Consider the following 26,262-nt stretch of genomic DNA (forward strand, 5'->3'; position numbering starts at 1 on the left):
TAGATTAACTATGTGACAAATACACAACAGTCTACCAATGTTTACTGACTTAACATTTACCCCAAATCACATCTGTTTTCTTCCTGAAAACCAAGCACAAAAACTTTTTTTAGGGGGAATTCCCAAGCTTAGAAATAATCAAGATTGTGGAAACAACAATTGAGGGTAGCCTTCCTTCTGGAACATTTTCTTTCCTTCCATAAATATTTGTATGCTGTTTACTCATTGGGCTCTAGGTGGTTTGCACTACACAAAGATCTTTCAAATATTCATAAAATTGAAATAGAACAATTCACTAAAACAGAGTTGTTGGCTCTTATTAGTAAAAAGAATGCTACCATTACTAGATAAAAAAAACTTTCTGCCAATATGTTGTCCAAGAGAGCAGCATCTTTACCATTTTTTTCTGGAGGAAATAAGGGGAGGGTCGTATTGGCTCAGGGCACAAGCGCTTCCAGAAGGACCCTGAACTCTCCTCTGGTTTCTAATCCAAAAATTTCTCTTGGGATGGGCATCTAGAGCATTGCTCCCCCTGCTGGGCTGTACAGGGAGCAAAGATTATTACCTCAAGACCATTCTGAAGGAAATAAGGGGGAAAAATGGATATTTCTTCAGGTCAGGTCAAAGAACTTTTGTCTAAAATTTATCCATTTTTTCACACACACACATAGATACACACACATATACACATACACAACCCACATATATCGGTTGCCAGTTGAACATGCGTGAAGTAGAAATCAATAAGAGTTCTTTCTTCAACAGAGCCCTTGGGCAAAAGTATTTTTATTGGAACCTAGGGGGAAATGTCTTTGCTTACAGAATGTACACCATCATTAATAAGATCATGACTCTTTCTAAAGGTATCTGGTGAGTGACATGACTGAGTACATTCTCACGGCCTAGATTCAGTAATTTTCCTCTCAAGCTGTTTTACAAACTAGCTGGGAATTCTGGAAGTTGTAGTTTCAAAACATCTATAGGGGACAGGACTGCAGAAGGTGACATGAAAAAACAGGCCTGTCCCAATTACTGGGATTTATACTTAGTAAGGAATGGAAGCAATGATAGTTTATTACGTTCTATTGGAGTGACACATTGGGTGTGTCCTAGGATAATCAGATCTGGGCTGCAAAAAGATCTGGATAACGATGATGACAGCAAATATGGTATCTGTGCTGTCATCTAATGGTTAGCTTACTCAATAAGTATTCAAATTGGATGTCATGATCTGTTGCCCTACCTACCTCTGCCACCTTAGAAAAATGCATAGGTTCCTCTGGGGGGATGTTCCTTGGCCTTCAATGAGACCAATTTTATTTTTATATTTTTCCATATGAAAGCCCTCCTGCCGTGAGTGCATTTATGCCACTGAACTTACATGTCTGCCTTTTAAAAAATATGTGCATAGCTACTGTCATTTATCTGAAAGAAATCCAGTAAAGCCTGCCATCTTGTGGAGGAATTAGAAATGCCTACATTTCTTCTTTAAACCAGCAGATGGAATACTATATTTTAAGTCTCCTTGCTAAATTTTGAGAACCAATCCATATTTTTATTGGGTTTTTGTATAGTCCAATGTAGACTGACAATATCATTTTCTAACTGTCACACTGTAAAACATCACTTATATTTGAGGTTTTAAATGGTCGATGCTCTACTTTATTCTTTAAAATTCATTGCCAAATGTTTATCAGCTCCTCTAGACCAGTGCCCCCCCACCTGTGAGACGTGGCCCACTACCATGGCTCACACTCATGCTAGCACCGCCCCAAGCATCCCATTGGTGCTAGCACCCTGTCCCAAGCATCCCAACAACACTAGCACTGCCCGACCCCTAGCGTCCCACCGGCACTAGTGCTGCCCTGAGCATCCTGCCAGCACTAGTGCTGCCCATTTGCAGCACTAGCACCCACACAGCCCCATTTGCATGTGTGCATGCGCTTGTATGGTCATATGCATGTGTGCATGCGCTCACGACAGCTGTTTGTGTGTGCACATGCATTCAAGTGCAGCCCATTTGTGCACATACACATGGGGCTCACTTTTGAGCATGCACGCAGACCATTTGTGCACATGCACGTACCGATGCCTGCCTCCCTTTCCAGGCTGCCAAAATCAAAAAGGTTGGAGACCTCTGCTCTAGACTTCCACAGGTGTACTTATATGTGGGGGGGGGGAATCCCAGAGTGTGATTGTATAATCCATGTTTTGGGCTATCATATCTAGGTTGCAAAAACCTAGACAATTACTTGATGGCAGAAAAGAGATTTTCTGTTGGTAGAAGGATATTTGAGCAACTTTGAGAAATTTTATTTTTTAGCTTTGATATGCCCGTTTAATTTTTCACATGTTTTCTATATCAAAATGGCAGGAAATTCTAATAGCAATTTTGAGTGATCATGATTAGAGTAGAATCCAAGGCCTGCAGAAAGGTGACCCAACTGTCCGAAAAGGTATTTCTCCAAAGAATATTTGGTTGTTCTACCAATATTTGAATTTCTTCCAATACTATAACTATGTAAGTAAGGCTCTGGTGAAGGCATTGTCGGGAATTTAAAGAATGGCTTTGTAATGCTCTGGAGGATAGGATGAAGAAGAAAAGAGAGGTGACATCGACAGTGACACCAGTATATTGAGATTCTGCACAAAAGGCTCATGCTGGTTTTGCAATGCACATCGAACAATTCTGAAATCTAGCGGGCCTTTGGGAGGACATGTGGCATGAATATCAGTCTACTCATAAATATTTTACCTGATATTGGTTAAGGTGGGGTGATTTTTCAGTGCCTCTGCAAAAGCCTTTGCTCCTTCATCCCCAATCGTGTTACCCCACATTCTGCCAAAGACAAAAGACCAGGTACATTAAAGAACATTACCATCATGGGCTTTTAAAAATATTTTTTAAAAATTCTGCCTTTATTATTTTTTATAAATAATTAAATCCAGCAAGCATACTCAATGCTCCTATCCCTATTTTCCCCCCACAATAGCAAGTCCTTAAGATAAATTAAGCTGAGGCAGAGTGATTGGCCCAAAGTCACCCAGCTGGCTTTCATGCCTAAGGCAGGACTAGAACTCACATCTCCTAGTTTCTAACTTTACACATTATAATAATAAGCCATCAGAATCATACTAGTTGAGAATTCAGGATGTTGGAGTGCTCATACAGGGAAAATGCTTAGGATGGGGGTAGTTGGTTGAGGCATAGCATAATATATGAACTAGGTCAACTGTGGCTTTTTCAATAATTATAGGTTAGATAGAGGTAGTCCTTCACTTACAACCATTTTTTTAATGATGGCTTGAATTAATGACAATCTCTGAAAAAGTCAGTTACAGCTTAAATTTGAACTCGTGTCTGTTGCCTCATCCCTGCAATCATGTGATCATATTTTGGGTACTTACCAACTGGTTTACAATCTGTTGCAATACCCTGTGATCATGATTTGCAATGTTTTTTGCTGGTTTCTGACAAAAACAGTTGCTTAGCTGGATTTGCACTAACAACTGCATGGCTTGAATTATAACCACGATAACTTATGAGTGTCACAAAAATGGCAGTAAAATCAGATTCAGTCACAAGATGACTCATCTTATGATGGCAATGACCTACAGTGGAAATTCTGGTCCCAAATTGTGGTCATAAATCAAGGAATACCTGTACCTGATGTCCTAAGGGTACTTTTTCAAGACGCAACTGGACTTTGCTTTTCTTTGAAGACATTTTGCTTCTCGTCGAAGAAGCTTCTTTAGCTCTGACTGGATGGTGGGGAATGGAAGGATTAATATTCCTTGCAAACAGCTGGTCATTTGCATTCTTTTAGAGAGTTGTTGAGGCCACCTGGAAGTTTATGTGTCCTCAAGGTCACCTGAGTGGTATAAATGGGTGTGGAGCCTTCCTGGAATTGCAAAAAGGATTGTGTTGTAGACTGGAGATTGTTCAACAGAGAGGGAGGGATACAAAATCAGTTGCCTCTTGAAAAAGCACCTTTGGGACAATCATGACCTGGATGACTTAGAGCAGGGCTTTTCAACCTTTTCACCCATTGTACCACTTTTAGGATATGGCAACATCCAAGTACCACCAGTCGCCTAGTAAGGTGTCAACTTGATGACCAAAAAAAAAAAAAAAGGAAAAAAGTGATGAAGTACAGATAGTCCTCAACTTACAACAGTTCACTTAGTGACTATTTGAATTTACAGTGGCACTGAAAAAAGTGCCTCTCAAGCCACAGCCAAGCAAGACACCTGTCTGCCTGCCCGGTAGTGCTCTTCCTCCTGTCCGAGGTTTTCATTGTTGTGAGCATTTCTGTTGAGGATTGGCAGTGGGGGTGGGGTGGGGGGTGTTTGGTTTTTATTCCCCCCCCATCTGCTGGATGATTGCAGCAGGTTTGGGTCACTTCACATGACCCTGGGACACTGTGACCGTCATAAATATGAATCAGTTACCAAGCATCTGAATGTAAATCACAAGACTCTGGGGATGATGCAACATTCCAGCTGATCAGCGCTTCTTCTGGGCTCAGAAATGCCAGGATCAGCGCCGAGCTCCAGATGGAGCCTCACACTGATCCTGGCACTTCCGCTCAGCCCTGAGAGCCCTGCAGCTCCAGCCACTCTCGCTCAGGCTTGTGCGGTGCTGCCAGCGGTTCAGTTCATTCCCCTCCCCCGCTACCACTCTTCTAGGATGGTTGCGTACCACCTGGCAGGTGCCAATGTACCACAGGTGGTACCTCTACCACTGGTTAAAAAGCCCTGACTTAAATCTTCATAGACACTGTACATCTGGTTTACATTATATGGAACAGAATGAATTTTAAAAAATCTAAAAGTACATATTTGCAAGTACATATTTTTATATGTTGGATTTCTTTCCTAGTTTTTCTCTGGAAGTTCAAGACTAAAGTCTCGTCTCCCCTTGTTTTATCCCTGCAACATTAACCTGTGAGAGAAAAACTTGCCCAAAGTCAGCTAGTGAGCTCTGTCAACTAACCCTTATATAATTCCAATTAAATTAAAAATTAGTTAAATTTTCATTGTTAACTGCCCTATTTTCTATAACTATATTTAAATGCATGAAAAATAGCTTTGGCTGAAAAGCTAATATAGTAGCAAAACATGTTGAACAACCTTTTAAGTACAGATTGCTTTATTCACATTTAATTTGGATATTTTTTTAGATACATCAACAAACCAATTCCTGAGAGATTCCCCCATCTATGCAAATTTCTCTTTGAGCATATTAATTGACTATGGATATTTATAATTTGTACTTCTTAAGATTGCAAAAGTATATTTAAATGTAAAAAGTTTTTCAATCAAGTTCAGTTCTTAGTGATTCTGTGTGTACACACACCCATAGTTTTCTTGGCAAAAATACAAAAATAGTTTGCCACCCTTCTTCTGAGATGGTTTTTTTTTTTGGACTTCCCAATTTAGCTCGCAAGCCTGAGATTCTATTTGGATATTAGCTTTGGGGAATTTTCATCAAATTTATTTAGGGGTTGCTGCCCATATAGTTCCCAATGATGCAGAATTTAATTTACTTTTGTTTCTGTGTAGTTTGTTTCCTGTTTCTTTTTAATTTCGTTTATATATTATCTTTTACGTCCGGTGGATAAGTTAATAACTAAATTTAGGTATCTTTTTTAAAGTTCTAAAAGACAGGAGACAAAGGAAGTTAACAATGGGATTAGAAAGGAGGGTTAATAAAGCTAGACTTCTTAGCAACATAAGTATTAAAATGAAGCTACAGATGGTCCTTGTTTAATGACTACTTGTTCAGCGATGATTCAAACTTCTGATGGTGCTGAATGAGTGGCAGTTATGATCACACCTCATACCTATGGTCATTGCAGTCTCCCAGAGTCATGATCGCTATTTGCCACCTTCCCTCACAAGCAAACCCAATGGGGAAGTCAGCTGGAAGTAGGAAGTCACAGTCATGTGAAGTCCTCGTTTAGCGACCCATGTGGTCCTTGCTTAAAGACCACAACTGGACTCCTGGAAGTGTCGTCACTAAGCAGCAAGGTCACATAGCCATGACCATATCTCTTAATGGCAAAGCTTCTGGTTCCAACTAGCATCATTAAATGAGGACGACCTGTACTGGTTTCTGACCAGAACATTTTTTTTAAAAATGCCATACTCACCCAATTTCATACATAGTTTTACTTTTCTTGATGGCATGAGCAAGATTTTTCCCTCCCTCGCTTGTTATTTTGTTTGCTCCTATCCTGCAAAGAAATTATTTTCCTGGAAATCAAATCAACCAACATTTTTGTTTCAATGCTGTTTTAGATACCTAACATTGTGTTGGGAAAAACTGGCCCTTTCAACATGACTCAGTTAGCCTTATGCCCCATTCCTACACCAGCATATAATTTGATAATCTCAGTTCCAATCCTTATCCTTCCTTTATTACCTGTATTCTGGCTCGCTGCTCCATGGTGGTTTTCCTGCTTTCAGATGTGTAGGTGTTTTAAGCCATCTGGCTTTGTTGCCCCACTCCTTTCTAACTGACATCAACTTTCAAATATCTGTCAATTATATCTTTGCTGTGACTGGCAGAGAAACATCCAGCAAGAGAAGATATGCCTAAACCAGCTTAGGCTGTTTTTGCTACTTTGCAGTTATGATTAATCACAGTTTCACATTTGTCACATTCTAAGTAGTAGCTGAAGGGACGTGGTGGCTCAGTGGGTTAGGACGCTGAGCTTGTCAATCAGGTGGTCGGCAGTTTGGCAGGTCGAATCCCGAGTGCCGCGTAACAGAGTGAGCGCCTGTTACTCGTCCCAGCTTCTGCCAACCTAGCAGTTCGAAAGCACGTAAAAAGGCAAGTAGAAAAATAGGGACCACTATGGTGGGAAGGTAACAGCGTTCCGTGCGCCTTTGGCGTCTAATCATGCCGGCCACATGACCACGGAGACGTCCTTGGACAAACGCTGGCTCTTCGGCTTTGAAACGGAGATGAGCACCGGCCCCTAGAGTTGGAAACGACTAGCACGCACGTGCGGGGGAACCTTTACCTTTAAGTAGTAGCTAATTTTTAAAAAGTGGAAACTTCCAACATTCTTCAGAGAAAAAGCCAGCACACTAGTCTGTTCTGATATCATTCAACCAAGATTTAGCATTGCATCTAAATAGAACGACTTGCCTTTTACTAGTACAATATGCTTTTAGTTCATACTGCGTACTATTTCTGCTCTTTTATGAATTTTTGAAAGTAGAATGCTTACAGTAATTTATATCAATAGGTAGACTTCTCAGTGAACTAATTCAAGCTTCAGCAGCTCTTTTAATATCCATCCATTCATATGGATCAAATGCAAGATTTTTTTTTCTATTTCTGAAACTGTAGATATTCTGAACTTATGTCATATGACCTATTTTTTAAAATATATATTGAAAGCTGTATTGTTGCAACTATTCTGCTGTATTGTTCTAACAAGAAATATTACTTCATAAATTTTACTATTCATAAAATATAGTTCAAATACTATACAATTAGCTTTCTTAAATTATCCCTATGGAAATTTTTTAAAAAATCATCAACATTTTGGAATGAAAAGTAGATAAGCATCTCTGAACCATTCTTTTTTTTTGAGGGGGAGGGGAGTGGGAAATCTCCCTGGAACTATGATTAATGAATAATTTAGGACTGGAATACTAAGAATTTTTACCTTGGCCATTCATTCATGGGCTTTTACCAACATAAAAACCCATGAAGGAATAGACAAAGGCTGCTTTATCAACTGATTGAAGACTTTTAAATGGGCTTATCATCTATTTTTAATTGATTCATTAAAGCTAAACAGATATTGTACATTACACAAACCATATGCAAATCGAATCTTGGAGGCTTTTTTTTGAAGGATGTGTAAATTAATTTGTAATTTAATTACAAATTAAATTGTAATGTAATGGGTACGAGAAATTGCTTATCCTTCTAAAATAAGACAATTAAAATATTGAACAAGGCCTTTCATTCTTTGCACTAATGTGCTTATATGGAAACAGTTTCTAAAGCTGATGAATCCTAGCCAAAACCAATCTTAAAATAATTTTGGGAAATATTCATATGGGAAGAATATTGTTAAATAAGATACAGGTAGTCTTTGACTTAGAACCATAATGGAGCCTGCTCGTTACAAGTCACAAGTTGTGGTAATTAAGTGAGGTACCCATGTGATTGCCTTGCTTACTAACCCCAGTCTCTGCTCACCCTGTTGTAGTCACTAAGTAACCAGGCAGGTGGTTAAGTGGAGCATAAGGCTCCTTAGGAGTGGGGAGACCCTGGGAGATTCAGTGCAGGCCCAGGCTTGTATTGCAGCACCTCTCTAGCTCAAAGGTGGCCATGGCCTCTACCATTCAGAGGTACCCTGTGCTCTGCTTCCTGCCATACTGGGTCTCCACAGGCTTTGGGCCTGCTTCCTACCCTCTGGGTACCAGTCCCTCCTCCCAACCCCATTCATGTCACAGATTGACCGTATACCTTTTTGGGAAGAAGCCTCTCAGTCACATGGCCTTCCTACATAATGGTCCCATAGGAAATGACTCCCATTTTGGAACCACCCACAATGAATGATACACCCCTCAGCTTTGTAGTGCCATCCCAGAAGTGGGCACCATTTCGGAGGGGGATACATATGGAGTCACTATAGTATCCCTGCAGTAGTTCATAAGGGTGCTAAGTGGCTGAATTTTGTTCACATGACTGCAGAGGCACTGTAGAGGCTATTGACTTTGGACAAAGGATGTAAGTCCCTTCATTCAGTGCCACTGTAACTGAATAGTTGCTGAACAATCAATCATAAGTCAAAGATTACTTGTATATTGAGTGGCTGATTCTGCCATTTACAAAGCCTTGTCAATTCATGACATTCAAAGAGTGGGGCTGCTACAGAAGTCTGCAGGGATACTATTGGTTACTCACATTTACATAATACAATATACTTCACTGATTAGCCAATTGATCAAACATGAGCATCAGCCACAATAAAGTACAATGAGTACAGTGCAGTGATATAAAATGTATACAAATTTATATAAATAATCCTCAAATGTAGGATGACATAAGATAATTGTGCAGCTTGGATTTAAAAGATCCAAAGCCACTCCTTGGTGTCCATCATTTTTTGGGGGGCCTTCTCATGCCAGAAATATCAGCAATTAATGTAAAAAGATTTTTCCCACTAAAGTTGCCAAGGAGTTATACTTACATGCTGGTGGCTCAACACTGGTTGTTGAACATTTCCATTGTCATCCAAATCCTCTCTGGCCAGTGATCTTGGAATAAGAATTACCCTTCAACTTCTACCAGATGTCAGATAAATTTTGATTAACTGGACTCCAATGTGATAATTTAATCTCAGATGAACCCAATGATAACTGCAAGGCTAATAATAGTCAAGCTAAGACCCTCAACATCTTAGGATTTTCAAGACAGAGCATGGATGTTCTCATAAAATGGCTCCTATAGGAAGATTCACCATTTCCTATAACTTTTACCACGATGGGTCTAATCAGAAAAGACTCATTTAACCAAAATTGTTCCCCTTCACTGATCTCCTCACTCCACCCAAATACTTATTATCCATCCCAACAAATGTTTTCTAGAATAGCAGATACTATTCTAAACAAAAGACTGGTATCTACCTACCTACCTACCTACCCTATACACATACATACAGTTGCAAGAAAAAGTATGTGAACCCTTTGGGATTACGTGGAGTTTTGCATGAATTGGCCATAAAATGCGCTCTAAACGTCATGTAAGTCACAACAATAGAAAAACACAGTCTGCTTAAAATAATACTACACAAACATTAGCTGTTGTCATGTTTTAATTGAACATAACATGTAAACATTCACAGTGCAGGGTGGAAAAAGTATGTAAACCCCTAGCCTAATGACTTCTCCAAGAGCTAATTGGAGCCAGGAGTGAGCCAACCTTGTGATGATATTGGATGTGTTGCTGACAGCTGTCCTGCCCTTTAAAAACATACACCTGTTTTGGGTTTACTGGTCTCAAGAAGCACTGTCTGATGTGAACCATGCCTCGCAGAAAAGAGCTCTCAGAAGACCTACGATCAAGAATTGTTGACTTGCATGAAGCTGGAAAGGGTTACAAAAGTATCTCCAAAAGCCTTGATGTTCATGTGTCCACGGTAAGACAGACTGTCTACAAATGGAGAAAGTTTAGTACTGTTGCTACTCTCCCTAGGCGTGGTCGTCCTGTAAAAATGACTGCAAGAGCACAGTGCATAATGCTTAATGAGGTAAAGAAGAATCCTAGAGTGTCAGCTAAAGACCTACAGAAATCTCTGGCACATGCTAACATTTTTGTTGACACATCTACAATAAGGAAAACATTCAACAAGAATGGAGTACATGGGAGGACACCACGGAGGAAGCCATTGCTGTCCAAATAAAATATTGCAGCACGTTTGAAGTTTGCAAAAGAGCACCTGGATGTTCCACAGCACTACTGGCAAAATATACTGTGGACAGATGAAACCAAAATTGAGTTGTTTGGGAAAAACACACAACACTATGTGTGGAGAAAAAAGGAACAGCACACCAACATCAAAACCTCATCCCCACTGTAAAACATGGCAGAGGGAGCATCATGGTTTGGGGCTGCTTTGCTGCCTCAGGTCCTGGACGGATTGTTGTCATTGATGGGAAAATGAATTCCAGAGTTTATCAGGACATTTTGCAGGAAAACGTACGACCATCTGTCCGCCAACTGAAGCTCCGTAGAGGATGGGTGATGCAACAGGACAATGACCCAAAGCATACAAGTAATTCAACGAAACAATGGCTTCAACAGAACAGAATACGCCTTCTGGAATGGCCCAGTCAGAGTCCTGACCTCAACCCGATTGAAATGCTGTGGCATGACCTTAAGAGAGCGATTCACACCAGACATCCCAAGAATATTGCTACACTGAAACAGTTTTGTGAAGAGGAGTGGTCCAAAATTACTCCAGATCGTTGTGCAGGTCTGATCTGCAACTACAGGACATGTTTGGTTGAGGTTATTGCTGCCAAAGGAGGGTCAACCAGTTATTAAGTCCAAAGGTTCACATACTTTTTCCACCCTGCACTGTGAATGTTTCCATCTTATGTTCAATTAAAACATGACAACGGCTAATGTTTGTATAGTATTATTTTAAGCAGACTGTGTTTTTCTATTGTTGTGACTTATATGACATTTAGAGCGCATTTTATGGCCAATTCATGCAAAACTCCATGTAATCCCAAAGGGTTCACATACTTTTTCTTGCAACTGTACATACATAAATATACATGTACACACATTACACTACAAGCCACTAAACCAAACAGAGGAAATAAGTGAACTTTTTGCTAATCAGTTATCTTCTATCAAGAAGACTGCAGCGTGCCATTTCTCATTTATTTCTCATTGCTAATTGAGAGACAAAATCACAAAACTGAGTCTCACTTATTTTGGCCTTGTCATGTGAGAGAATTCACTGGAGAAAGCAATTATTTTGGAAGTAGTAGTGTTAAAAGGAAACCAGGCTGCCAAACAACACAGTGGCTGGATACCCATCAAAGGTGACACTAGCTAGAGGTTAGAACAACTCACAGGAGCAATGCAAGATTGGAAGATGTAGAGAAACCTGGTCCATAGAATTGTCAAGAGTCAGACATGATTGAATGGATAACATCATCATCATCATCAATTAAAAGAATCTAAATATTTATTTTTAAAGTCAGATGGGGTGAGGCAGCAGGAGGGTTGCAAGGCTAATATTTATCGGCATATTGGTGTTCATGAGAATCTCACTGGGTAACTCAAAAGTACTTTTTTGCTATACAAGCAGTCACCCCTGCCTATTCTTCTCCCACTCCATCATGGCAGCTGCTGGTAGAGTAATGCAAACGAGATTCACCATGTAAGGGACTCTGGATACTGCACAGTTGTATTGCTCCAAAGCTCAGAGATACTTAACTTTTGTATCCAGCAACATGGAAAAATATTGGAGTGATTTAAGAGGCAGAGTTCATTTTTGAAGGCTTAATCACTTGACGGCTAGGATGGTATAGGGATGGGAGAAATACTTACTTAACATAGATGAGGCTTGGACATTCCTCAATGAGTTTTGCCACATATTTTGCTCCAATATCAGTAATCTGGTTGTTATATAAGCTTTGGAAGGAATAATAGCAGTTAGGATATTAACTAATAAAGTTAATTATATCAAGTATATATTTTCAAAAAAGTACAAATACAGTTTCCCAATTATAAGCTAATTGAGACATAAGCTTATTTACTGTGCACAAGAATCAATAAAAATTAAAGAAGCAGTTCCATAAAGTTTCAGACCTCTTTTGTTATGGATTGTTGCTCATTCAGTAGCTTTGATGCATAAACAGGTAATCCCCGAGTTACAGGCGTTCACTTAACGCTTGTTCAAAGTTACGTGATGAGCGCCCCCTAGTACTTACGAGCAAGTCCTGAAGTTACGAATATTACAGCACCATGGCAGTTGTTTGCCCTTATGAGCAACCACAGTGGCTCTGCAACATTCACTCTAGTTATTCCTTCCCTCCCCACCCCTGCCCTGGGTCTCCCTAGGCACCAGGCCTTCAATACTCACCCTGTGAAGATCGAGATCCTTCGCTTTCTTGGCTACTCCAGGCTTTCAGTGCGTTCGCAGAGAATGGAGGCCTAAAGTAATGCAACATCACGCAAGATCAGTGGGGTGAGATCTCACACTACTGATCTCGCATGATCTCATGGTACTTTAGGCCTCCGTTCTCTGCAACAGAGAACGGAACTGAAGCTGGGGGAAGCTTCCACGTGCCTCTGGAGGCTGGATCGGGGCTTTGGAGGCCTTTTCCAGGCTGCTGCAGCCTGGATCTAAGGCTGGGGGAGGCTTCTGCGCCCCTCTGGAGATGTTTTCCAGGCCGCTGCTGCCCAGATTTGAGGCCAGGGAATGCTTTTGTGACCCCCCCTGCGGCCCGATCCAGGCTCCATAGGCCTTTTTCAGGCCACTGCTGCCCGGTTTGAGGCCATGGAACGCTTCTGCAGCCCTCAAGCAGCCCAATCAGGCCTGGAAAAGGCCTCTGGAGCCCAGATCAGGCCACGGGTGCACGGAAGTGTTCCTGGGCCTCAAATCCAGGTGGCAGCAGCCTGGAAAAGGCCTCTTGAGCTGTGATCGGACTGTGGGGGGGTTGTGGAAGAGTTCCACGGCCTCAAATCCGGGCGGCAGCAGGAACCGCGGCAGAGAGGAAATGGATCTTTTCCAGGTGAGTCCGGCGCGGCAGGAAGGGAGGAGGAAGCATGCGGTATCTTAGTGGGTCGAGGAGGCCTTTGGGGCCTGTTCAAGCACTAGGCCCTCCATGGCCTTTCCCACCCTGAGATACCTCATGTTCACTTAATGAGCCGCGTGCGTTTTAATGAGCAAGGGAATGATCTTGTACCTCGAATGAGATTTACTCTATGAGTTTTCAAGTTACAAGTGGAATAGGCAGGCTCCATTCCACTCGTAACTCGAGGACTACCTGTACTGCTTTTTGGATTGATGTTAGAATAAAACCCATTAAATTTAAGGCAATTTTTTCTAAGTGGACAAGTATAGGTTTGCCCCATTAAAACAGAAATTACCAGATAGGTGGTACATAGGTGTCAAACAATCGCATCACATGACATATCGTGATGTTTCATGATGTTTTTTGCCTTAGCGGAGCCAGGGGAGTGTAGCTTGCGTATGACGCATCCGGCCTGTGGGCTGCCAGTTTGACACCTCCGTTTTAAAACATTTCCTCTTAAGACAATTGTATTTACTTCTTTGACCAAGGAAAATCACTACACACACACACAGTATCAGCAACTTCATTATCACCACCAACTCCACTGGCAGGGCAAGCTATAATATATAAACAGGGACCAAATCTCACACACACTAGCAGTGATAATGTTACCTAGTTGAGTAATGAAATAGCTGCAAGCAAATAACTAAGCTCAGAGAGGACCAAAGTTTCCAGTTAAATCCTGAGCTACATATATTCTTTTTTATCAGTTTGATATGCTGGATGATGTTTGTGGACACTGAAATTCAACCTCTGCAAATAAAAGTCGAATGGGTCTATTAGCATGTAGTGAATCGGGCACTGCACCTTCACCGCACCTCAGCCTAGTTTTGCAAGTGCTCTTCAATTCATCTATTCAATAACCTTCCAATTGTTATTCTGTTACTTCATATGCTGCACTAAATATAAAAATACTAAAGGTAGAATATAAATAAATGTGTGTTGATAGCAATCAAGTAATGGATCAAATGATCTGGTAATAATCTAGAAATATGTGAGTCATTACTCAGTCTTTCACATTATTCCCCTTGATAATTGGAACAGGCCCTTCACATAATGAGCATCTGAGCTCATCCTTTGTACATACCCCAAATAAGACACAATTTTGAATTTGGAGAGTTCCTCGTAAAGCACTCTCACACCTTGATCTGTGATTTGGTTCACACTCACCCTGAAATAAAAGGAAGACATGTGATAAAGTAGTTGGTTCACAGCACCATATAAGGGGGTGGGTTGAAGTATGATCCTTTTAATTTGAAGAGGCACCAGCAGATTTAGCTTTTTTTGCAATACCATTAATCAGTGTTTGAATACAGAACAAAATGGCCTCTTTTCTCTTAAACTAACTGAAGCAGTTTATTCATAAATAAGTAAACCAATCTCTAAAAGAAGCTATTATAATTCCTACAAGTAATATTTTAAGAAATCCTAGAGTCACTCAAAGGACAATTTTACCAGCACTGTGTAGATTGGAAGGGGGGGAAAAAAGGAAGGATAAAGAGATTAGCTTCAAATGCTTCTCTTCTATGTCAAACTTACCCATGATATTTACTCATGATATTTGGAAACAAGTCTGCTCCCCGATTCTTTCAAGGAGAAGTAGCTTCTTTCCTTATATCAGTTCCTATTAAATCATTGTGTTACTGTACCTGAGTACTGCCAGATGGCTAAAGCAAGGTTCCAGTTGCTTAATCCCATAATCATTGATGTTGTTATTGTCCAGATCAAGGGCCAAGCGTTTCTGGAAATGATGCATAACAAAGGCAATGGCACTACAGTCAGCAGAGTAGGCATTGCAGTAAGTCAGCTTGATGTAATTAGCACGCATGCATTTGGCAACTCCTTTACCAACTTTCTCACTCTGAGTTTCATAGATGCATCTCAGCATCCAAATAAAGTTTGGCATTACTTGCACCTGTTTGTATTCTTTCAGCCTTGCCCGAGAGAGACCCTTTAGATGAGACTTCATGCTTTCAAAAAAATAGGCCAGAAGAATCCTCCGTTTCTTCTTGACTGTGCTCAGAGGAATCAGATGCCTCAAGAGTTTCTGCCTTGCCTTGGAAAGCAAGCCACACAAGAAGAGATTAGTAAAATGAAAATGTTCTTTATTTCGGAAAGGATCTCCTCCTGTTGGGCGGTAATGTTTTGACCAGGAAAGAGGCAAGCATGAAGACAGAGTAGTGTCTTGCATGGAGCATTCAGCAAAGAACTGCAGCAAATCCCTGGCCCCCACTTTCTCATCTGTTATCAGATAAAAAGCTGCAAAAAATGACTGCAAAGTCAAGTGCAGGAATTCATAGGAAGATTGGTCTACATTATCTTCATAATTAGGAACTGCCCTGAGAAATCCTAAATGTAAATCCTGCTCAAGGAGGTTGCTGAGGACTTCCTCTTGCTCAAAGACAAAAAGAGATTTCTGCATCCCCACGTAGGCTATTTTACTCAGTGCAAACAATTTCTCTTTATTGGACTTGTACGTTTCTTCTTGGCTTCTGTTGTTCTTCTTTAGCAAATTTGTCTTCTGAATGCGATTCAGGTGGACTTCAGTCATGAGCAAGAAAATGTCCGTAAGAGTGACAGTAAAGTCTGGGAGCTCATGGCTATCAAACGCAGAGTGGAAATGTTCAAAACATTTGAAGATAATCCAGCAAAACAATGGCACCGAACACAAACTGCTTAGATTTGGGTTAGCTTCCAGTTGATTCAGAACTAAAGTTTGACATCCTTCATCTTTGAAGAACATTTTAGTATAGTCTTTCAGGTTACTATTGGAAAACCCTCGGAGATGTACTTTCTTCCGAACAATGTTTTTATCAATTTCTGTCCCTGTCCTGGCTGTCAGAATTTTTCTAGATCCCTTCAAAAGTTTTCCACTGAGGAGGCCCACCAGAAGAGCAAGTGGGTGAATAGATTCAGTGGGAGAGCAGATTTCAGGAGTACTGCTGAGATCAAAATCAGAGTGAATTTCATCAAAACCATCAAATGTAAACAAGACAGTATGAGGGAATTTTACAATGAAGTCAAAAACCTCCTCTTGATCCTGATCTGGGAAACAGTTATACTTGAAGAGAAGATCCTTTAAACAAAAGGCTTCTTCTTGCTTAAAGCAGCTGAACATTCGGCATCGGAAACGGAAGAAGAATTTGGCCCCTATGTCAAAGGCATTCTTGGACCAGAGATTTTGCATCTTTTGCAGTAACATGGACTTTCCAATCCCAGCATCCCCAAAGACATATATGGTCTCTCCATTTTCATTGATCAGCCCAAAACTGTCAGTAAGTAGATCTTCTAAGGCATGCACATTACTAAGTTTCTCATTTTTGTGACTGAGAAACTCCATAACGTTGGCAGAATATATTTCTTCAAGCAACATGTCCTCCTTTTGGGCATATGACATGACGAACTTTGTTTCTCGACCCAATTCATCCTTAAGTTTCTGCTGGTATCTGCTGACTAAAGATAAAGCTGAATATTATTAAATGAAAATTTAATGCAGTTCATCTAACAGAAAGATTACTAGGAGCCAAACTGTATTCTACTCTTTCATGTTTCTCTGGAACATGTGAGAATTTTCAAAGCAGTTATGTAATCTTTTAAGGGACTGGCACTCAAAAAATAATAGTAAAAAACACACACACACTCATAAATACCAAGTATTTAGATCATAAACTTCTCTTTACACACATAGACTTCCTCCACATAAGTAAATTGCTGTAAATGTGTGCCAGGAAATTGAGGTTACCCCCCTGCAAACATACAAAGTGTAATTTCACATGCATGACACTGTCACTCATTACATCTCCTAAATGCACATTAATTTTTATTGCCCTCTTTTTAAAGAGTTTATAAACTGTTTTTGGAAAGCTATATTGCATATGTGCATTTGTGTACATACATATTATTGTATTTGTATTCATACACAGATTGATTGATTGCAATATTTAGATTTGCTTTTAGTAGCATTCAATTTTATTCCAACATTCTAAAGTTTTATCTTTGGTTAACAATTCTTTTGATGATATTTTATGTAGGTGTATTAGGTTTAAACATCATTTTCCATAGGCTAGCATATTTCCACCTTGCAAATTGCCACAGGATTACTTTACTCTGAACCCAATTGCAATAATAAATATTAAAATAATGATTATATAAAATTATATACATCTTTCACTTACCTTGCCCAGTGGGCTGTCTCCCAAATGTGATGGTTATAATGCCTATCATTTTGTTTTGTGTCAAGTAGTCATAAGGAATTCAATACAGGCACTCCTCAATTTGCAATAATTTGTTTAGTAACTGTTTGAAGTTACAATGGCACTGAAAAAAGTGACTAATGACCATTTTTTTACACCTACAACCATTGTAGTAATCCATTAGTAATGTGATTAAAATTCGGATGCTTGGAAACTGGTTCATATTTATGACAGTTACATTGTTAAGTGAATCATGAAGTTGCTAAGTCAATCTTCTTCCCCCATTGACTTTGCTTATCTGAAACCAGCTGGAAAAGTTACAAGCAGTGATCACAAGATCCCAGGAAAGTACAACTGTCATAAATATATGCCAGTTGCCAAGTGCCAGTATTTGATCATGTGTCCATGGGGAGGTTTTAACAGTTGTAAATGTGAAAACCAGTCATAAGTCATTTTTATCAGCGCGGTTGCAGTTTGAAACAGTCACTAAACAAATGGTTTTAAGTTGAGGACTACCTGTCTATCCTACCTTTTTAACTAGTTTTGGTTTTATCCGGCTATTTTCTATATTATTACCACTACCACCATCATCATCACGCTTTGGTTTCCACATTGAAAAAGCTAATTTTAAAAATTAAAAGAAAAAGAGCAACTGGAACTTCTCACCTGGGTCAGTATTTTCCACAGCTTTGCTACAAATGACTTCTGATGGGTGGAAGCCAATCTCCTCCAACCAGGGATGTAAGTCATAATAAGCATCACCAGCTTGTTGCAGGACATACAGGCAATACTCTGCAACTTCCTCACCTTTACTCTGGGCTAGATCCAGAATTTTACGGACCTTAAGAAAAGATCAGATAAAGTCTCAAGCATATTTAGGCTAGATAAAACTATTCACTGGATCACCATCATACATGGTACAATTGCTTGATGCTACAAATGGCTATAACAGTAAAGAAATTTAAATTCATTCTACATAAATGTTAATATAATTACAATTAATTAAATTACAATTAGTGTGCTTGCTCCCTGCATATTTAGCAATCTCCTAACATCCAATATAATTCGGTGATAAGTTTTGGAGAATTCCAGAAGTTACACTAAGGCAAGCAAGACAGGAAATACAAGTGGCATACCTCAATTTCTGGAGGAATCCTATTTTATTACACACACACACACACACACACACACACACACACATAATGGGACATGAGAATCTTTATAGAAACTTCCACGGAATATGACTGAAAACGTTTCTAGAATTAAAGGAAGCTTCCATATTACATTTGAAGAAATCTCCATTTCAGATGCCTACACAAGTGCAGAATTCAGGAAAGGGAGAAGCTGGCAACCAGGCCAGTCTGCTTATTTCTATATATTTTATGTCCTTAAGCAACTAACAATACAAAGAGCTACGTAAAATAAAATAAAAATTCAGGAACATTAATAGGAAAAAGAAAAAGACCACTATCAAGTTAGCCAACTTTGGTAATATAAGTGCATTTTCACAAAAACAAAAGTAATCAGAAGCCAGGAAAATCTATAATGAAGGACTCCTGTGTATCAGTTTCTTGATAGACAACAGCAAAAGTTTTGAAGCTTCAGATGCTGCTTAACTGGTTCATCAAGCAGATCAGCCAGAACCTTCTGGAAACTAATAATTATTAACTACAGAAACAGCTCAAAGATTATCAGACTCTGAAGAAATTAATTCTTAAGAGGTAGGGAAAAGCATTTAAAAGGACACTTTTATCCAGAAGTTCATTTTTTCTCTTTTGTTGTTTGAATAACTATAGATATTCTCTTTCCATCCAGATTTTTTGTTTATTGGAATGCTGAGTGAAGGGAAAAATTATTCATGTGTATGATGATGCAAGAAACTACACACTCTCTTTGTCTATAAAATTGTTTCCAAAACAAGTCAAGATTATAAGGAAAAGGAATTTTAGCTTTGGATCCTCTCTATATGAACAACAGCAATTTATGTTAAGCTAGTAGCATACAAACATATATACTGTTAGTCCATCAAGTTAAGGAAATGCCTTCTATCAAACATGCTGAGACAGGAATAAAAAAATAAAGATTAGGTAGAATTCCTTTTATCTATTGCCAGCACTAATCCCTAATTTTCCCTGTACACCGCCCTGAGTCCTTCGGGAGAAGGGCGGTATAAAAATTTAATAAATATAAATATTTTAATAAATATATAATTTGGTGGAAGACAAATGAAAAATTCAGTTCTAGTTCCTCCAGCCAGCCTTTTTCACTTGCCCATATGAATAATTGTGAGTAAAGACAGTTTATAGAGTATCCTAAGCCATGATTTATTACTAAACCACCCTGGTTTATTGATTAAACTACCCTTAAGCCAAAGACTGAAATAAAATATATACTGTACCTTGTCTGCTTGTGTACGATACTGTACAGCAATCTCTGCATCTTCTACGGAGAAATAGTCATTCTTAATCAAGTTGTCAATCAAACACTGGGTGTTGCGGATTCGATTGACTAGCAATTCTCTGTGGACTTTCAGTAAGTTTACAAAGGATAGTGAATCTCCTCCCGCTGTAGCTTTGTGTATAATTTTTGTTTTACCAGCTAGTTGCTCTGCCATTATGATAATAAGAGGCTGTGCTTTCCAAACTCATACTTGGGCAGCTGCATACGTGAAGGGCCGATTTCAACAAGACAGACAATCAATGCCTCACCTTGGTGAATCTGCAAAGATAAGAGTGTATTATAACATTCAGCTTTTTAAAACCTGGCAGTGCTAGGTGGTTATGGTTGTTATACAACCAAAACTAAAAAGAAACATTTGGACGTATCTAACAGACATATTGGCTAATATATTTTGCAAGAATGTTCTAAACTTCATCATTATCTTAGCTCCAAATTCCTATGAAAAAAGGGCTTGGCACATCTCCTGCAGGATAAATAGGGAGCTGGTTTCATTCACTGCTAAATCATGATCTGTTGAACAAGTAAGGCCTAGGTTCATATACAAAGTTAGGCAATAAAGTATAGCTTACAAGCCATAACACTGAAGATTTAAGTAGGCGCAGAGACTGGGGAGGCGGGAAGATAACATCCAACTTACTGTATACGTTGTTTGTATTGGCTGTGGCTTTAACACCTACCGGTATTACCCATTTACTTATTTTCATTTCACTAAATTTATTATAGCCAACTCCAGCAGGACACCTAATGATTTAGACATTAGACATCTCTCTTTCTCCCCCTCCCTCTCTTATAAATTTATAGTTACTTTCTTTACTTTGTCTTGCTGCTTTATTTTGCTTACTTTCCATCTATATAAAGTTTAACTGGCATGTGCTTAGAGCTTTATTGCTTTTACTTGAGCTTGCTTTTAGGTGTTGTTTTAGTCTTGTACCATATTGGAGGTAGGGACGCGGTGGCTCAGTGGGTTAGGACGCTGAGCTTGTCGATCAGAAGGTCGGCAGTTTGGCGGGTCGAATCCCGAGTGCCGCGTAGCAGAGTGAGCGCCTGTTACTCGTCCCAGCTTCTGCCAACCTAGCAGTTCGAAAGCACGTAAAAATGCAAGTAGAAAAATAGGGACCACTCCGGTGGGAAGGTAACAGCGTTCCGTGCGCCTTTGGCGTCTAGTCATGCCGGCCACATGACCACGGAGACGTCCTCGGACAAGCGCTGGCTCTTCGGCTTTGAAACGGAGATGAGCACCGGCCCCTAGAGTCGGAAACGACTAGCACGCATGTGCGGGGGAACCTTTACCTTTACCTTTATATTGGAGGTCCCTGGCTGTAAATAAAATTGCAATTTCTGATATTATAGACGAAGGTTAGAGAATCAACGGTCATCTTGCTAGAGCTATGTCCTCCTCTAAAACATTTCTGCTGAAATCAATTCTGATTTGTCCCACTGTTTTCATTGGTATCACTACCCCAATTATGATTAAATCTAGATTCAGCTATCTGGAAACAAATTATTCATACTTATTTGGAAATAAGTCTACTACTGATAACATTGTACAATGGCTAATTTAAACTATAATTAATTTACCAAATAAGCCATAATGGCTGGGTTCACATGTAGGGCTTAATATGTTTCACTGAGACATAGACATGTTTTTTTTAAACCACAGTGGCTGAACTGATAGAACATGGTAGGCCAAAACCAAAAAAAAGTTCCAGTTGTTTTACATTGGTTTACTCTTTAAGGGACAGAAATTTTAAATACTCACATTTCAGTTTTTATGAGCATAGGACAAGTGGAACTACTTTAATTTTATAACATCTTTCACACCAGCTGCCTGCAATTAGTGCATGTTCGAGTCCCACCAGGCTCAAGGTTGACTCAGCCTTCCATCCTTCCGAGGTAGGTAAAATGAGGACCCAGATTGTTGGGGGCAATTAAGCTGACTTTGTAATAATGCCACTGGGGTGTGTGTGTGTGTGTGAAAGCCCTAATAAGCAGGCATATACATAGAATGAAGGCTACTGCTAAGCTTGTAAGCCGCCCTGAGTGTTCGGAGAAGGGCGGGATATAAATGGAATTAAAATAAAATAAATAAATACTTCTTGTCAGAAAAAGATTCTGGTCATTTTAGAAAAATATATCAGTTTCTTGATATACTCACACCCTGCTTCCACTTAGCTAGCCTTTTTTCAGAACAGAGGAGGAAGAAAAAAAAGGGGGAACAAACGCAACTGTTGTGACAATAACCATGTTGCATTTATACAGAGAGGAGTTCATTCAAGCAACATCTCCCACTATATACATATTAGTAAATCAACATCTCCCACTATATACATATTAGTAAATGAGTGAGAAGTCTAAGGGGGAAAAAAATCCTGAGAATAGAGATTACAATGGGCACATTCAAAGTATTTAATTATTTAATCACAGGTAGTTCTTGACCTCCAACCAGTCACTTAGCAACCTTTTGACATTAGGATGGTTTTCCCTGGGGTTACTTACAATCTGGATTCAAAATTCCAATGGTTGCCCTCCCTCAGTCACATGATCACACTTACGGATGACTGTGGTGCCTTGCAGTCACACAGTCAGCCACGGCCACATGATCATGATTTTCAGTGCTCCCTGCTAGCTTCCCACAAGCAAAGTTTTTGAGGAAGCCAGTAGAAAGTTGCTCTCACTGCTTTTTTGGCCTCCCGTGGTCATTCATGATCTAGTTATTGAACTGCAGTCTTCTTTTCCCTATTTTATTTTTATAGCAAATATGTGACATAGGAAGAGTTGAAAGACGGTGCCTGCTCCAAGTACAGCTTTAGAATAAGTATCTGAATCACTGAATGTATTACATCTAGTTAACAATCTGATTACTAAAGTCTACTGCAGACATGTCAAACACAAGGCCCGGGGGCCGGATCCGGCCCGCAAAGTGGTTTCATGTGGCCCGTGAAGCCATCCTGGAAACAGTGAGGAAACGGCCCCCACTGCCTTGGCCCTGGCCCAGAGACCCTCCTTCTGCCAGAGACCCCCAGATCTGTCCCACTCCTGCCCAGGCCCCCATAGGCACCCTTGATGCCAATGATGTAGAGCTGGCCATGCCCACCCAGTAGGCCATACGCACTCTAGCCACACCCACCCAGTAGGCCACACCCACCCTGGCCATACCCACCCGGCCCCTTGAGGGCAACTGCAAAGCTTATGCGGCCCTCGATGAAACTGAGTTTGACACCCCTGGTCTACTGGCTCTCCTAGGTCACGGGTCGGCAACCCGCGGCTCCGGAGCCGCATGCGGCTCTTTGAGCCGTCTCTTGCGGCTCCCAGCCGCCCGGTGCGCGCGCACCTCTTCGAACGGGCAGTGGTGCGCGCGCACCTCTCCAAATGGAGAGTGGCACCGCCCGTTTGGAGAGGTGCGTGCGCACCTCCCCGAATGGGCGGAGGTGCGCGCGCACCTCCCCAAACCTTTGGAGAGGTGCGCGCGTACCTCCACGCGAACGGGCCGCGGCGTCGTTCTTTGAGGAAGCTGCCACGGCCCGTCTGCAAAGCTGCCGAAAGCGGCAGCTTTGCAGATGGGCCACGGCAGCTTCCTGAAAGAGCGACGCCGCGGCCCGTTCCAAGAGGTGCGCGCGCACCTCCCCGAATGGGCGGAGCTGCGCGCGCACCTCCCCAAACCTTTGGAGAGGTGCGCGCGTACCTCCGCGCGAACGGGCCGCGGCGTCGTTCTTTGAGGAAGCTGCCACGGCCCGTCTGCAAAGCTGCCGAAAGCGGCAGATTTGCAGATGGGCCACGGCAGCTTCCTGAAAGAGCGACGCCGCGGCCCGTTCCGAGAGGTGCGCGCGCACCTCCCCGAATGGGCGGAGCTGCGCGCGCACCTCCCCAAACCTTTGGAGAGGTGCGCGCGTACCTCCGCGCGAACGGGCCGCGGCGTCGTTCTTTGAGGAAGCTGCCACGGCCCGTCTGCAAAGCTGCCGAAAGCGGCAGATTTGCAGATGGGCCACGGCAGCTTCCTGAAAGAGCGACGCCGCGGCCCGTTCCGAGAGGTGCGCGCGCACCTCCCCGAATGGGCGGAGCTGCGCGCGCACCTCCCCAAACCTTTGGAGAGGTGCGTGCGTACCTCCGCGCGAACGGGCCGCGGCGTCGCTCTTTCAGGAAGCTGCCGTGGCCCATCTGCAAAGCGGCAGCTTTGCAGACGGGCCGTCGCCGTCGGGCAACCGGGAACCGGTTCCATCTGACTTTTTTAAAAAAATGGTGACTGCGTGCGTCCGCGCATGCGCAAAACATTTTTTGCGCGTGCGCGTGCATGGACACACGCATGCGGCTCCCAGTTTTTTTAATTTGTGATGGAACCGGTTCCCGGTGGCTCTTTTACTTTTTTAGGTTGCCGACCCCTGTCCTAGGTTAATTCTTCCACTTGTTGTGTGGGGGAAAGCCCTCCAGTTAGAAAAGCTCTAATGAACTGCTACATGTTAAAATGTAACATTAAGAAAAAGTTTACAAATTCAGACTGCTAAACAAATCATAGGCTCCTAACTTTTAGAAACTCAGTATTTTCATTCCATTATTAAAACTGGGGGCTTCCATCCTTTAGGCAATTCAAATATAAGCTTGCTAAAAACAAGATATCCATCATCTTTGAACTGGCATCCATCATATACCAAGCTATGCCAGCTGGAAATCCTGAGAATTGTCATTCTTATATCTACATAGCAACAACAGAAGGAAAGTTGTTTCAATTCTCATTCAATATTGTTTTTCCATTGCTGATATTTTTACACAAAGAGAAAGATGGATAAGAAGAAAATAAAGTATTTTTTTAATTATAGGACCAGTTTTCTTGGAAATCTTTTCTACACTGAAAGCTCTCGAATAAAATTATTTAGCAGTGAGAATCACTTGTGTGAACTGAGTCTTTGGGATGAGCTGTATTTTTTCAATACAGACACAGTGCTTCTCACAGTTGATGCTCAAGAAAATTAAATCAGTTAAGACCAATTTGGGTTTCCTCTTAACTCAGAGCTTTAAACCCATTCCATGTACATCCTAGCCAATAAGAAACTCTACTTAGCCTTTTGCTCAACTTTTATTCTTGCTGAATTGCTTAACCATAATTTATAGCTTAAAGACATTTATTCTAGAACAGAGGTCCCACACCTTTTGGGCACCATGGAAAGGTTTTCCACAGACCAGAGCGTGTGTGGTTTTGTGTGCTGCCTGCATCCCATGAATGGGGCTTTGCTTGTTTGTGTGGACCAGTTGCTGGCATGCCACGGCCCAGTACCAGTTGAGGGCCCGGCGGTTGGGGAACCGTTCTAGAAAACAGGCAGCTGACAGAAAGATAAAAGCTAACACCTGTGATTGCTGTTGTGGTGCTGAAATCATTGTTAGCTGAGAGAGACAGTGATTAGTCCAAACTCAGTCTGACAACCATGACTAAATAGAGTTTCATTCTGGGTCTGTCTTGTCCAATTGTCTAACTACTAGACTAACCTACGGCATGTCTTGAATTTCCTCTCCAATTGGCCTCAGTTAACACAAGCAATGGCAGGGGATTGTTTCTCAAGTATCTGCTAAGTACTACGTTGCCTATCCCTAAAGTACATTAGGTTAGTAGTTCTGCAGTCTTCTGCTATAGTCTCTCTGCCTTGTCCCCTTGTTAAGTCTTCAGCTTGCACTTAGCTCCTTCAGCACAACTGTGTCATACCTTGCAGCAACAATAGCTTGTAATTTTGAGTCACTTGGTAGATCATCAACCACCACCTGTCAAGTCACCCATAAAATTCATGCAACTTTCCATGGTTGTGTGGCTATGATCCTGTGCTAAGAATTAAAGTTAAAATCTGGTTCTGCCACTGGAATTATACTCCTAGACTCTAGAGAGTTCCCTTCTATTTCCTTGATGCCTTATAGCAGTGATGGCGAATCTTTTAGAGGCAGAGTGCCCAAACTGCAACCCAGTTGCAGTTGTATTGTCGGGTGCGGGGTGGGTGTGGTCCATTGGGTGGGTGTGGTCCATTGGGTGGGCGTGACCCATTGGGTGGCCATGGTTGCGGTGGTCATGGCAGACTGGGTGGGCGTGACCGGGGTGGGCAGGGCCACCTTGATGTTGCTTGTGGGGAGGGATGCCTGTGGGGGCCAGGCAGTGTTGGGGGAGATCCAGGGGGTCTCTGAAGGGTGGAATGGTGGGTAGGAGTCTCATCCTGCAGGGAGAGGCAAGGTGAAGCAGGGGTGCCATTGCCGCAGGGCAAGGTGAGGCGAGGCAGGGGCCAGGGCA

General features: G+C 41.4%; 1 protein-coding gene across 2 annotated transcripts in view; it reads right to left on the reverse strand.

Moving 5' to 3' along the window:
- The window catches only part of NOD1 (nucleotide binding oligomerization domain containing 1), a 46,023-nt gene that overhangs the window by 17,143 nt on the left and 2,618 nt on the right, over window positions 1-26,262 (reverse strand). For both annotated transcript variants that reach the window (XM_081343294.1, XM_081343293.1), the window contains exons 2-8: window positions 19,942-20,261; window positions 18,210-18,384; window positions 15,000-16,803; window positions 14,438-14,521; window positions 12,101-12,184; window positions 6,156-6,239; window positions 2,756-2,839 (exon numbers count right to left, since the gene is read on the reverse strand). In XM_081343294.1, coding sequence (XP_081199420.1) covers window positions 2,756-2,839; window positions 6,156-6,239; window positions 12,101-12,184; window positions 14,438-14,521; window positions 15,000-16,803; window positions 18,210-18,384; window positions 19,942-20,157 — 2,531 coding nt within the window. In that variant the 5' untranslated portion in view covers window positions 20,158-20,261. The remainder of the gene's footprint in view (window positions 1-2,755; window positions 2,840-6,155; window positions 6,240-12,100; window positions 12,185-14,437; window positions 14,522-14,999; window positions 16,804-18,209; window positions 18,385-19,941; window positions 20,262-26,262) is intronic.

This window comes from Vipera berus (assembly GCF_964194415.1).
Source record: "Vipera berus genome assembly, chromosome: Z".
In the NCBI taxonomy this organism is placed as follows: domain Eukaryota; kingdom Metazoa; phylum Chordata; class Lepidosauria; order Squamata; family Viperidae; genus Vipera; species Vipera berus.